The sequence below is a fragment of the Papaver somniferum genome, chromosome 11, assembly GCF_003573695.1.
Source record: "Papaver somniferum cultivar HN1 chromosome 11, ASM357369v1, whole genome shotgun sequence".
Lineage (NCBI taxonomy): Eukaryota > Viridiplantae > Streptophyta > Magnoliopsida > Ranunculales > Papaveraceae > Papaver > Papaver somniferum.
Genome location: NC_039368.1, coordinates 93258711 through 93274263, shown reverse-complemented (window position 1 = coordinate 93274263; position 15553 = coordinate 93258711). Strand labels below are relative to the sequence as shown.

General features: G+C 37.1%; 2 protein-coding genes across 2 annotated transcripts; both read left to right on the top strand.

Moving 5' to 3' along the window:
• The first annotated feature begins 4251 nt into the window (after nucleotides 1-4251).
• On the top strand, nucleotides 4252-5596 carry LOC113324782. The gene is made up of 2 exons (XM_026573072.1): nucleotides 4252-4864; nucleotides 4962-5596. The coding sequence occupies exons 1-2, from the start codon at nucleotides 4252-4254 to the stop codon at nucleotides 5594-5596; spliced, it is 1248 nt and encodes a 415-aa protein (XP_026428857.1).
• Nucleotides 5597-8933: 3337 nt separating this feature from the next.
• LOC113321848 (probable receptor-like protein kinase At5g59700) lies at nucleotides 8934-12031 on the top strand. The gene has a single exon (XM_026569777.1). The coding sequence runs from the start codon at nucleotides 9279-9281 to the stop codon at nucleotides 11790-11792; it is 2514 nt and encodes an 837-aa protein (XP_026425562.1). The 5' UTR covers nucleotides 8934-9278; the 3' UTR covers nucleotides 11793-12031.
• The last annotated feature ends 3522 nt before the right edge of the window (nucleotides 12032-15553 follow it).

Here is a 15553-nt window from a genome sequence, read left to right as displayed (position 1 = left end):
TTTATTTATCATTTTCATTAAATCTTAGAGTTCAAATCTTTATTACTACAACAACAATAAAAAATCTTATCATAATTGCAATACAAGCATGCTCGATATGTAAAGTTCCAAGCCGGTATTTTGTGCCGACTTTGTCTATAATTTATAAACCACGCCGGTATTAGGTGCCGGCGTGCTCGATAACTTATATACCACGCTGGTATTTAAGTTCAAAAATCTTTAACTCCGGGATGTTTTTCTTGTGGTACCGGCATGGTAAAGTTAGGAGTGAACCCTGCCAATTTGGATATTCCATGGAATATTCGGTGGTAGGTAAAAAGTTAACTGCGTGCCGGCATGGATTTTTTTGGTTGAAGACCACGCCGACAATTGTTTCAAAATGGGGGATATTTTTCGCCAACATGGAAATAGTATGAATATCGTGCCGGTTCTGGTGGTGCCGGCGTGGTATTCATACTACGAGTATGCCGGCACCAAGCTTTTTCAGAGAAAAAATAGCGGTTTCAAAAAAAAAACAAACAAATTTTCGACCTCTTAGCAACATTATCTGTGTGTTGGGGATGCTTGTATGTTGAACTTGTTTACTTTCTTGGGTTGGTTCTTCAAAAAACACTTCATGCTCACGAAAATCATATTCCAAGGGTGTTGGTTCATCATATAAGTCCAATTGTGAGTTTTTATCATTAACCGAAGATTGAAGATATGCTTCTTGTTTTAGTTGAGCTAAAGATTCAACAGCTGCAATTCTCTCCTCACAATCATCTTCCATTTTCACAAAAAAAATTCCACTCAAAAATATTTTTCCCTCCTTCTACACTCACCTCACCCACACAAATTCAAATAAAAATACACACTAATCTATCCCCAAATACTTAAGATTTAACTAATTATTATTAACCACTAAACCTGATTAGTGAGGGCTAGATTAGGAATTAAAAAAATAATTACATAAGGGGTGACCCATATTTGATATTTGGATCCAGTTTTTGTCATGTAGCTATATCCCCCAATTAGTTTTGATGTCCCCCAATCGCACGTTCAAGAAAATATGGATTTTTATTTTATTTATTTATTTTTTTGACAGTGTCACTGCTCCGGAAACATTGTATGACAACATAAACTCACTCGGACATCCTACAAAGAGAAGACAATAAAAGAAGAAAAAACCCTAACGATTATTTTGGAGGGAACTTAAACATGAAAAAGCTGGTTAGTTGGGTAGTCACTATCCTAACAGCATAAGAGCAAGTCTTATGGTGGAATCCGTCCATCTTCCATCTTCCACGCCACCTCAGCACTTGGAACTGTGGATGGAAGTGCAAGTGTAATGGTGGAACACAGAAAACGCTAACGAGAATAGCGTAAAACGCGAATAATAATAGCGCATGGAAAACACTATTAAGAATAGCGCTTGACTCAAGTCAACGGTCAAAACGCTATTCTTAATAGCGCCAAACGCAATTGTTAACAGTGCTTAGATAACGCAATTGTTAATAGCGCCTAACGCTATTGTTAATACCGCTTTTTGATTCTTATATCCAGTAACACCATCGACCCCTTCTTCTTCCTCCTCAGTTCATCTTCTACTCGTGAAAAAAAGAAGAAAAACCGAACCTAAAACCCCCTTGTTTAATTCTCAGAGCATGGTTCAAATCAATGAAATTGCTTCAAAGGGTTTGTTCTCTGCTTCATAAGGAATCGAAGCATACTTAAATTTCTCAATTTAATTGAGAATCCGAAGAGAGGTTAGTTGAATTATAATTTGAGTTTATTATATGTTTTGATGAAATGTTAGGGCTTTAGATGATATTATTGTTGATTGTATGCATGATACTCGATTGTATGATGAATGATAACAATTTTAATTCTAACAATAACGAATTTGACATGTAATTTAGAGTTTTAGATGATGAACATTGTGTAATTTAGGGTTTTAGATGATGAACATTGTGAAATTTCCATGAGATAATGAATTAACATGTTTTAGTTACATTATGTAAACAATTTAAGTGCATTGTGTGACTGTATTGTTTTTATTTGATGATTTTGTATAAATTATGGATATGGATGTGTATATGATCTTGAGTTCAAAAGAATCGGATAAGAAACATATTTCTACACGTATAGACCCACTTGATACACAGCATGATATCACGTTTAGAAGTAATCTAGAAGACCTTGAGGATTTATATAAACGTGCGGTGGTTCATGAAAGTGTTAGTCAAGTTCTTCAAAATTCCGGCCTTGCTAGATTTTTTGAAATTAGAATTAAGAGAGCTGATCAACAACTAGCTAATGCAATCATAGAGAGGTGGTGGTATAACACCAATTCGTTTCATTTCCCAAACTTTGAAATTGGTTTCACCCCTTTTGGATTTTGTCCACTTAACCGGAATTTCTATTGGAAATGGTCGTAGAAGATTGGAACACGCCGCTACAAGTAGATGGAAAAGTAGAGAAAATCAACAACTAGAGGATACCTACTTTAGACTTATGCATGGGTATGCACACTACAACAAGCACTCACCTGAATTTCCTATTAGTTGCCTCGCAAACTATATCAAGGACAATCCAATTAATGATGAAAATTGGGAGATTGTGACTCGATACTTCTTATTATGGGTGATTTCAAAAATTTTATTGGCACATACCACTACAAGAGCAAGCAAAGTTTGGATCGCCTCCTTGCGTGATTTGAATGCGATTGGTAATTATGATTGGGGTTCGGGTTGTTTTAGTCACTTGTATAGTAGCATGAGTGCAGTTGCTAGAGGTGGAAAAAACATGTGTGGAATGGCGATGGTTTTAGAATATTGGTTATACATATATTTTCGTACTTTGACGTTTTTTCTCCAATAAGGTGTACCGACTGATGTATGGCCTGCAATTATGATATTTAAGAAAGATAGTCTAGTGAAGTTGCAAAGGTGTACTTCCAAACACTCTCTTAATACAGCTCGCCAACAAATTGAGTTGAGGACAATTGTTGGAACAAAATGGCAACCATGGTCTACTAGTATGTATAGAGATCATCCTGATATAGTGCATGCTCGTGAAATCTCCAATCAAAGAGTGGGTTTCTATAATACGGAAAGAGATACTAGTATCATGTATCTTGGTGAACGGTTTTTAAGGCAAACAAGGGGATTTATAACAGTTCCAAGAATTCCACGTGAACGTTTGGAATACCTTTCTATCCCCCATGATACTATTGATGTGGTTGAAAGACGGGACTATAAGCATGTTGATGAGAGCATGTATGTGTGGTGGTGGAAGCAACAATCTATTGGATTTTTTCTCTCAGAAATATATCGTCAAGAAAACAGAGATGAAGTTGGAGCTGCAAGTACTCAAGATCCGACTTTTCTGGTGAATCAGGTCCCCCTAATACATCCATCACGGTATAAGTATGACAACGTCTCACAAGCTTCACCTGAATTTCCAAGAGTTTCTTTTTGTACCGTACGTTCAGACAGTGAAGGAAATCGTGTTCAAGTGCCTTTGCAAGCACCCGATCCTCCTACATTTACGTATGATGTTAATTGGGGAACAAGGGTTAGTAATTTTTGGTTTTAACTCCTTCAATTATTTTGTTTTCTATATTATTATGATTTTCTTTACACATTAGAAGTTCCTTCATATATTTGCTATCTTGATGTTTCTTTTAAGGATCAATGGAAAGATTTTGCGCATAGGTTAGCTACGTTAAATCTTGCAAAGGACCATTATTAATTTGAAATAGATTGTGCACGTGCTCTTGGGGAAGGATCGACGTCAACCCAATCATGTTATGATCTTGGAGATAACTCTCAATGGTCAATACATAAAAGACCAGCCACAAGTCAATCAGATGATGCACATGGTCATTATGTTCCACAAGATGAAGTAGTTCCAGAAGTAGTTCCAGAGTCACAATTAACTCAATTGATGAATAATGGTGGGATTGGTTTAAGTGAAGATGAAATGGCAAGGATGTGAGGATTAAGTAATGAGGGAACATAGATGTGTTTTCGTTAATGAATTTGTCTTTTCTTTTGTATGAAACTTGGATGTGTTTTCTTTAATGAACTTGTCTTTTCTTTTGTATGAAACTTGGATGTGTTTTCTTTAATGAATGTGTGCATGAATGTCTTCTCTTTTGTATGGATCTTTTTTCTTCTGTATGGATTCAAAAATCTTGGAATGCTTACAATATTTGAGTTTTGTTTACAGGTGCAATGTGAATGATGGAAATATTTTAGGTATGTACTAATGACGTATGGTATCGATCTTAGCATTGGTGATGATAGCAAGGATAGAGCAATTGTGGTGTACCAGTATATGAATCAAAGAATGCATGGTCTCTTCCAACCGGTGCCTCAAGAAGTATTGAAGCTAAAAATGGTGGAAAGAAACCGAGAGGATGGAGATGCAAGAATGATGCATGACTACTTTGGACCTAACCGTACTTGGGGCCCTAAGAAGTTCCACCAACGTTTGGGTATGTATCGACCTCTTTTCTTACGTATTCTAAGTGAGATTGCTGTTGCGGATCTTGCTTTTGATTTCCAAGTTGATTGCACCGGAAAACTTGGTCACTCTCCCCACATGAAGATGTATGTCGTAATGAAATGTTTGTGTAAAGGTATAGCCGCTGATAGCACAGATGATTATGTCCGTATGGGAGCGCCAACCGTCTATATGTATGTGAAGAGGTTTATCGGGGTAATTGTTCGCCGCTTTGATCCAAGGTACATGCGACTTCCTACAAGAGAAGACACGAAAAGATTATTGGCAGAAAATGCGGCTAGAGGGTTTCCTGGAATGCTTGGAAGTGTTGATTGTATGCATTTTCGGTGGAAGAATTGTCCAACAGCATGGGCAGGTACGTTGCGCGGGCATGATAAAAAAACCTACCATGATCTTAGAAGCCGTGGCATCATATGATCGGTGGTTTTGGCATGGTTTCTTTGGAACACCAGGGTCAAACAATGACTTGAACGTCTTGACTCAATCTCCACTTTTTGATAAGATGGTTAATGGTTTAGCAGCTCCTTGTAATTGTCGCATCAATGGCCACAACTACGACAAGGGTTACTACTTAGAGGGTAATATATATCCACGATTTTCTTGTATTGTGCAGTCATTCAAAATTCTTCTTCCAAATCAGCCAGCTAATACGGTGTTCAATAAATACCAACAAGCGAAGAAAAAGGATGTTGAAAGGGCTTTTGGAACTCTCCAAAACAAGTTACAAATAAAAAAAAAGCCAGCATTTTACTGGGATAGGGAGGATATAAACTTTATTATCAAGGCTTGTTTGATTTCGCATAACATGGTCATTGAGAATGAAAGACGTAACTTAGATTGGGGTCAAGTCGTGAACGAACCAATACGACAGGTTACTGGAATACCGAGGTCATACTACAAGTTAAGGAATGATGAGGCATATCTCCAACTCCGCAATGATCTTGTTCAACACATTTGGATACGACATGGACTAGGTTTTAGAGATGGTGAAATGCCACCAGAATCTCCCCCTCCGCCACCAGATGATCTTGACGGTTCGGATGGTGAATTCGATCCTACCGATGTTTACCCACCAGAACAACTTTAGTCTTTTTTCGTAAGATTTCGAAGAACAACTTTAGTCTTTTTTCGTAAGATTTCGAATGAACTTTCAGTATGTAAGCAACTTGGTTGCAATCCTATGATTTCTAGATTTTAAAATTAAGAAATATTAAAATTTTCATTGTATTATTTATGGTTTTCATTGTTTTCAAAAGAGAAGAAAAAAAAACTAAGTATGGATTTCCAAAAGAGAAGAAAAAAAACTAAGTATGGAACTTGAAGAATTGGCTTAGGTTCTGGATGTTTTTCAAGAAATGTGCTAATGAGAAGAGCGTTTGGCGCTGTTAAGAATAACGCCGAACACTATTAAGCATTGCGTTTCATTTCTAACCATTAGATCTTAACGACTCATTCTAATCAACGACTCACAAAAAAACGCTATTAACAACAGCGTTTTACGACTATTTTTTTGAATTCGAAATTTTCCCTGTAAATTGATCACTTCTCAGCTCAGACCAAAACCTTTCAATCTCTAGATTTTTTTCTCCATCTTCTTAAAATTCATCGTAATTCAGACTTTTTTTTAACCATGGCAAAATATGCTACACCCGAATATGTTGCAATCACCAAAGTTTGGATAAGCATTACACTTGATGGTGTTGCCGGAGTTGATCAAAAATCAAACCAGTTTTGGGAGCGGGTATTCGATACCTATATAAGCAGCTTTGGGAATAAGTATGATAGGACTGTTCATAAGTTGCAAAATAGATTTGGTACCTTGAAAAAAGATGTCAAAAATTGGGTTGGCATCTTAAGAAATTTGCATAGAAACAATGCAAGCGGATGCGGAATTGATGATCTTGTAAGCTTTATTAAGATTTCTTAATGTATATCATTTTATTTTATTGAAGGATTTATAACTTGGGTTTTTGTTTGTTTTTTGTAGGAGAGTAAAGCTAGATTGGAATATAGTAAGGTTAGCAAGGGAAAACCTTTTAGAAATGAAGAGGTGTACCGACTTTTCAAAGCCCATGTTCCTGGATTCAATCCCGAAGAATTTGATCCTACCCAAAATGAGGAAGATGAATCGGAGGCTCCTAGTGTTAATGCTTCAACAAGTAGTGTTCCAGCAAGAAGTGACCCAAGATGGTATGAAGAGGATGGCCCTCGTCGACCAATGGGAAAAAGGGCTCAACAAAGGGAAGCTTCGGAGCTATTGGCCATCAACGACAGAACCGACCGTATTTTGAAATATTTTAGTGAAGAGAATGCAAAGAAGATGGCAAGATTGGATGGAAAAGAAGAATATTTATTAACTATTGCAGAGACAAACAAGAAATCCGTGGATTTAGCTTTGGAGAAACATGAACTCGAAGTGTTGGATGTGGAGGTTGAGACCTTGCCGGAATGGAAGCAGCAATTTATGTTGGATAAAAAAATAAGATTTTGGAAAAACATGGGTATCCTCCTAGAACACTTGGTGCAAACTATGGTTATCCTAACACTAGCAATGTTCGTCATTTCAATATATGAAACCATGTAGCTTATGGAAACTATTTAGCTTCAATTATGTTTTTATCTTTTTTTTTTTCAATTTGATGTAGTGGAATCAATGTAGTTGAAGTTTTTTTAGTATCAATCAAGTTTCAAGTTCATTCAATTTTATCTTCTTTTTGATTTGATTTGATTCAATATATGAAACTAAAAAATTAGTTTGTTCAAGAGGAAAAAATGAGAGACTAGAAAAAAATCTAAGTATAAGATAGGAGAAGTCGAGTGGCTCCTGAATGTTTTTTGTGATTAGCGCAATTAAGGTTGGCGTTTGGCGCAAATAAGAATGGCGCTTAACACTATTCTCAATTGCGTTTTATTCTGCACCATTGGATTCTCAACGGCTCCTTCTAATCAACGACTCAAAATAAACGCGATTAAGAATGGCACTTAACGCTATTCTCAATAGCGTTTCAACGGTCAGATTTTCAAAATTAAAATTTATCTATAAATTGGCTTCTTCAACAAAAATCAAACCATCCCAAAATCTCAAGATTTTCTTTGCTTCCTATCTCTCCTGATTTTATATTTTTAATTCCAAACCTTCTTTCAATTAAGTGCAAGTATGGCATACACTACAATTGAAGATGTTGCAATCACCAAAGCTTGGATGAGAATTAGTCAACCGATTGTTGGACAAAATCAAGGAGTCAACAACTATTGGGAAAGGGTGCTTCAAGCCGTTGTAGAAGAAGCGGGTGGTAATGAAAACGGAAGAACAAGACAAAGTATTCAAAATAGGTGGTCGGTGATAAAAAACCAAACCAAAATTTACATGGGTATCATACATTCAATTTATGCAAATATGCCCGGAGGAGGATGGACGTTAGAAAAAGTTGTAAGTATTATTCAATGGAACCTCTTATTTTCAATTATCCACGGATAATTGAAAATAATATTTTAAGTCATTAGTTTTCTAAATGGGAGATTATGTTTATTTATTTTGTAGGAGGCACATGCTAAACTCTATATTCTCAACAAAACAACAAAGATTTTGCATATGATCATGTGTACCAAATTCTTAAAAACCATCCCTCTTTCGGAAATTAAATATCGTGATCTTACCGATGATGAAGTGAATTTTGAGAAATGATGAAGCTTGACAATGAAAATCGGATCATGTTAAATCTAAATATTAGTTATTCCAATCCATGTAATGTCGCTTTTAGTTTTTTTAATCCATGTACCTTAATCTATGAAATGAAAATTAGCTAATTTAAATCCTGTTTCAATTTCAAATTTATAAATTTTGTTTTGTACTTTTAAAGATTTTTTATTTTCAATTTATAGGTAAAGAAACAGGAGTGATGTGAGAAGAGTGTAAGAAAAATAAATAACACGAAACGCTATTGTTAATAGCACAAAACGCTATTGTTAATAGCACAAAACGCTATTGTTAATGGCGCTAAGAAACGTTGTTGTTAATAGCGGTAAGCGCCATTCTTTTTAGCGCTTGACTTACGTTATTTTGATTAGCGTTCATCGCTATTCATATTAGCGTTTCTTATCCTCTACTGCGCCAATCTTATTGGCGTTCAACGCTATTCTTATTGGTGTTTGGATGGATTTCACGAACCCTTCCAACAAACCATGAAACCTTGCTTGAATTTTCTGTGAAAAACCCAACTTAAAAGCCACTAAACTTGATATTCCATGAATTTTCCACACTTGGAATATGTTGGATTCCCCCGTAAGACTTCCTATGATAAAAATGAAAATATGCCGTAAGCCTAAGTGTCAACGTATGCACACTGCATACCGTAAATGACTCCTTTTAATGAAGTGTATTGAAAATGTCATATCAGTTTCTTATTAACAAACAAAAAGTTATCTTCTCTTTTTCCATTCTTCAATCAATTCACTCAAACTTCAATATTTCGTTGTTACTTTCTCTCTCCCTTTATAGAAAGAAAGAAAAAGAAAAACCACACACACACACACCCCATTTCATGTTTTTCTCCAAAAGGATCATCATCAGAAGAAGGATGAATGGGTAAAAACAAGAAGAAACAGAGGCAGAAAATCTAATTCCGTGTCACTGAATCAAAGAAAAAGGTCAACTCTTTCCTATGCTTAACTGAATTTCCTGTAGTTGATTTTTGCTGTAACTGTTATAAACCCTAGAATTGAGCTTTTAAAAGACGTTAAATTTTTTTCGTTGAACCATTATTTCTATCATGTCGGGAGTGAGAAGATTTAAACCATTGGTGTGGGTTTGGTTTCTGTTTTGTTTGTTGAGTTTGACAAATGGATTTGACCCTATAGACAATTACCTTATAGACTGTGGATCGAATACTAATACTCCGGCTGATAATCGTGTTTTTCGTGCTGATAATTCTGGTTCTCAAATGCTTTCAACCGATGAAAATATCATAGCAAACACCACTGCGAATTCAATTTCGGCCATTACCGGTGTGCGTCTATATCAAACAGCTAGAATCTTTAAAGGAATGTCTTCTTACAAGTTTCGGATACAGAATAAGGGTAGACATTGGATTAGACTGTATTTTTATCCTTTTGTATATCAAGAATATGACATGAGTCTAGCAAGTTTTTCCGTTTCTGCTCAACGAATTGTTATCCTAAGTAATTTCCAGCCTAAGAAAGGTTCTGTAGTGAAGGAATTTTCGTTAAATGTTTACTCGGATGAACTTATTCTTGAATTTGCTCCTTCAGAGAATTCCTTTGCTTTTGTAAATGCATTGGAAGTTGTTTCAATCCCTGCGGAACTCATCCCGGATGAAGCTCAGACTTTCTCTCCTACTGGACAATACCAGGGTTTGTCGCAACAGGTTTTGGAGACTGCTTATAGGGTGAACATGGGTGGACTTTTGGTTTCTCCTTCTAATGATACTCTTGGTCGAACTTGGTTGTCCGATCAGGACTTTTTGGTCAACAAAAACCTGGTCAAATCAGTGTCAAATATTCCTGCTGTAACATATGTGACTGGGGGTCCTACCCGGGAAATTGCTCCTGACTCTGTGTATGGTACTGCCTCAGAGATGAACTCAGGGGGTGACCCCAACAGCAATTTTAATGTTACATGGGAGTTCGATATGGATACTGGTTTCCCGTATCTGGTCCGATTACACTTCTGTGATATAGTTAGTAAAGCTCTTAACCAGCTCTACTTCAATGTGTTTGTGAACGCCTCGATTGTCTCCCAAGATCTGGATCTTAGTATTAAGAATAACCGCCTCGGTACTCCATATTTTGTGGACTTCGTTACTAAATCAAGTGTAAGCAACAAACTTAGAATAAGTGTTGGCCGTTCTACGGTGAAAGATGCCGATCCTAATGCCATACTGAACGGGCTGGAGATTATGAAGATGAACAGTTCTTTAACCGGCCTTGGTCCTGCCATTCCTGCAACAGCACCTAAAATGAAGGTTGGTTTAATAGTGGGACTTGTCCTTGCAGGTGTTTTTTCCATAGCAATGTTGGCTTTAGTTCTCCTTTTCTTAATGCGAACAAGAAAGGTATCTGGACATGACCAGAATTCGAAAATATGGATGCCATTCTCCATGATTGGAGGAAACTCCCATAGCACTGGAAGCAAGTTATCTAACAGACCTCTTGAAAGTACTGCATCGAATCAAGGGTACCGGTTTCCTTTTGCTGTAATGCAAGATGCTACTAATAGCTTTGATGAAGGTTGGGTAATTGGTGTCGGTGGTTTCGGGAAGGTTTACAAGGGAACTCTAAAAGATGGAACAAAAGTGGCAGTAAAGAGGGGAAATTCTAAATCTCAACAGGGCTTGGCAGAGTTTCTCACAGAAATTGAGATGTTATCACAGTTCCGTCATCGGCATTTAGTTGCATTGATTGGATACTGTGATGAAAGAAATGAGATGATCCTAGTCTATGAATATATGGAAAATGGGACTTTGAAAAATCATCTCTATGGTTCAGAACTACCCAGTTTGAGTTGGAAGCAACGACTAGATATTTGCATTGGATCAGCTAGAGGACTCCATTATCTTCATACTGGTAATGCAAAGGCTATTATCCACCGTGACGTCAAGTCTGCAAACATTTTACTTGATGAAAATTTCATGTCGAAAGTGGCAGATTTTGGGCTTTCGAAGGCAGGGCCAGAACTTGATCAAACTCATGTTAGTACGGCAGTGAAAGGGAGTTTTGGGTATCTAGATCCGGAGTATTTTAGGAGGCAACAGTTGACAGAGAAGTCGGATGTGTACTCATTTGGAGTAGTTCTGTTTGAGGTTCTTTGTGCAAGGCCCGTGATCGATCCATCACTTCCTAGGGAGCAGGTGAATTTGGCCGAATGGGCAACGAAATGGCAGACAAGTGGTCAGTTGGATCAAATAATTGATCCAAATCTTGCAGGAAAAATTAGAGCTGATTCCTTGAGGAAATTTGGAGAGACAGCCGAGAAATGTTTAGCTGAATATGGTGTTGATCGACCCACTATGGGAGATGTGTTGTGGAATCTTGAATACGTACTTCAACTTCAAGATGCAATGGTTTCACATGATCCTGATGAGGATAGTATAAACCGAATTGGTGAACTTTCTCCACTGGTTCACAATGTAAATCTCATGGATAGCAATACGAGTATTACTGATCAACATCAACGGTTTGCGAATTCAATAGACGGTTTGGATGACGTCTCTGAAAGTTCGATGAGTCAAGTATTTTCACAGATAGTAAAATCCGAAGGAAGGTAATGGAATGAAAATATCACATATTGTTTCGTAGTTTTTTCATATCTTTGTTGTTTTTTCTGTATTTCGTTATACTTATTGGTGGTTTCCTTCCCTTGAATCAAATTGTGAATAATGCAGTTTCCACTTTTTGTCTTCTTGATGTATATACGAAATGTTATAGTCGTCAACGTCCGTTTTATGATTCATCTTGAGTAATAGTATTTGTATGGTTTTCTTCAAGTTTGAATTATTCTGATTACTTTGAGGAACTTTTTTACTGAACATCTCTATCTTTCATTCATGCTTTATAATTTTCTATGCTTTAAATTTTAAACTTTTTTACTGAACTTCTTTACAATTCAAAAATTTTCTTGGCTTTTTTTTTTTTTTTTTTTTTTTTTGCTCTTATCATTTATCTTCTCAACAACATCTTGCTAGTTTATGGGGTTTTACATTGCTTGCGTCGGGAACCTTCATTGGGTTATTCCGAATGCACACCACAATAAATGCAGGTCTTGGTTGCAGTTAGTGAATCTTTATTCGTTGCAGTTAGTGAATCTTTATTGCAAGGTGGTGGTATAGGGCACGGCCAGTTCCAGCCCTATAGCCATACTCTTTCCAAGCCTGGCTCCAGTCCACGGGGTATTGATTCCAATACAATACACATACCGAACCCCATTTGGAATGAGCGATGCTTTTGCCATAGTTTGATGACTTTGCTCCTTCATTTGTTTTGTTAAGACAGCAGCCAGACATGCCTGGTCAGTAGAGTTCACTGTTGGGCCATCGCGCTTGATGTACTTTGTTAAGTCTTTAAGAATTAAGACTGAGAATCCATCATGCGGCCTGCCCGTTTCAAAACCTCAACTCTCTCGGTCCCATTTTCGCTATTGGCATGCTGGCCTATGACGGTCGATTTTATGACGATAGGTTTTGTGATAGAATCCTATTATTGGGGCTTAAAACAGATGGGTTTGTGGGTTTTTTTTTGGAGTCACGAAATAACAATCCATGGGTCCCTTATCTATAATTTTCTTTAGTGTGTAATCTACCCTTCATTTGATTAGTGCTAATTAAATTGATTAAGCTAACTACTCAGTCTTAGTGAATCGATTAGACTAATCAAAATACTAATCATTTGAAAATCAAAACTTGATTTTATTGAGTCTTGAAGAAGGATAAATGTTGATTTTGGAAAAACAATTTTGACAAATTTTGAAGACAAATGACGAAACCCTTCATCACAAAACTCAAGATAATCTTATAATCAACTCCCGACATCAATTTTATCAGTTCAACTCCGTCGAAAATCTGAACAAAAATCTGGAATTTTCTGCAGTAACGGCTGGGTAAACTTGTCGACCCGGCCGAAACACCACATAACGGTTGGGATATTAAGAATTCCAAGTCGTAAATAACTAAAACGTCTGGGATGTTAGGAACTCCTAGCCGTGATTGAAAATATCGGACGGGACATTACGAACTTCTGGCCGTAATTCTTCAATGAATTACCCGAGTCTGCAAAACGTCTGGATATACAAACTTTCCCGGCCGTAATTAGATTTGAAAGTTGAAATTTTTTTGGATTCAACATGAATTCTTAATACGATTGAAAATTACTGATACTTTCATTAACTAGACCACAATAAAACTCATTACATGCTTAATATATCCCCATTAAAAAGTTGGTTTTAGTAACATCCCTTCCGATGTATCAAGAAATATTTGATGATGGTCATTTGAGCTTCGAAGTTGAAATTATAACCTTTTCATTTTCTCCATTCCTTGTTAGCTTGAGCTACGAATTCTTCATCAGTCTCACCCCTAAGTCGAAGTTGCTTGCACATACTAAGTAAAGCCATATACTATTCCACTTTTTTGCGTATGTTTGAGAATCGAAGATACAATTCAATCCCATCGCGGTTGTTAGGGTTACCTGTTTCACTACAAAAAATTTCAAAAATCGTCTTCCAATAAGATTGACTTGGTACACCACCATTCCTTCGTTCTTCTCCCTTTTTTGGATATCATAGCACAAAATTTTGACAAAGAGATAAGTCTTCATTCAAATTAAAGTCGGGTTTATCCTTTGAGTACATTGCATTGAGTTATTAGGAGTTTTACTAGAGCTTGTAGGTGTGATTTTGATTTGGAATGGATGGTTATATGGAGAACAAGTTATTTCAAGTTTAAATAGGTGGTTGAACATCTAGAACCTTCTATAGATTAGTCTTCAAACAGATCTATTTTTCAAAATTAAAAAAACTAGCCGATTTGAAGTGGTACAAGTGAAATTATAGCGAATTACGGCTGGGAAATGCTAGGTATACCAAGCTGTAATTCTGTACGCCCTGCAGAGTTGGCGGTCTGTCAGAGTTACGGTTGGGATTCCCGGCCGAGATTCTGATTTTTTAATTTTAGGCAGAATAACGGCTGGGATTCCTGTCCGTGAACAACATTACGGCTTGGATATGTAACCGTTTCTAGGAGCCTTTTTTTGTTGGGTTTATCAGAGTACTAAACGACTAAGAATGTCCCAACCGTAACCAACCACGGATGGGTTTCCTAACCGTGCAGAGTTTAATGGCAGGGAATTGTCTAGGTCGACCAAGACATAAATATATTTACAGATATAATTCCTTACCGTGATTCTAACACGACTTGGATATCTAGCCGTAAACATAAGTCATTGTAGTTCAGGGAATTCAGACCAAAAAACGGCTAGGTGTTTCCCAACCGTGAACCTCCTACGGACGGGTTTCCTAACCGTTTTGAGTTTCACGGCTGGGAGTTCCTAACCGTTGTTCTTTTTACGACTATGAAAGATTGTTTTTCAAGATTTATAGGCATTTTCGGATAGGTTTTGTGAAGCATCGACCTAGCCGAAAATGCCTGAAAAAAAACAAGATGTTGTTTTTTTCCTCATTTTTCTTAGATTAAACACATTGAAAAACTAAAATTAATTCATAAAATGCAAAGTTATACAAATCCATCCATCTAAATCCTTAACCAAACAACGAAAAACATTAAAATGTCAAAGGCTAACAAAATATCCATGAAGTAAAATACTAAAAAACGAGTGTGGACTCGTTCAGAAACTCATCCAAATCGTCAACCGGCACCGGTTCAACAACTCTCGCCTTTTTACCTCCTTTTCCTTTGGCACCTTGAGGTGGAGTCTTTTTACTTCCACCGCGTCCACCTCGAGCACTTGTTCCACCTCGAAATTTTCCACCATGAGCAGCACTTGTTCCAGCATGACCTCCCTTTGTTCCTCCTTTTTTGCCGCCTTTAGCACTTGTTCCTCCTTTTTTGCCGCCTTTAGCACTTGTTCCTCCTTTTTTGCCGCCTCTCCCTTGCTTTGATGGAGCTTGCTGACGGGGGGGGGGGGGGGGGGGGGGGGGGGGGGGGGAGTATCCGGGTCGTCGTCGCTAGGAGAAGGAGACCTAGGCCTCTTATTTCTCCTTAATCGTGCACCTTCTTCAGGATATAAACCTCCTTTCTCAGGGAGTATTATTCCTTGGACTCGATTCCGAAGTAATCTTAGTTCAGGGATTGTTAACATCTCTCCCGCATCAATCATACCGGTGATGTTGTTGGACATCCAATTAACTCGTTCGATCTATTTTTCATATTAAATACACTTATTCATGGCTAATCAAAAAAAATATTTATAAACATAATTAGTAGTATACGTACCACCATGTTCTCCCATTCCTTTTGTTCATTTATCTCTTCCGTTGATTTTGAACTCTCTTTCGCCGCCTTCTTATAATGTTTCC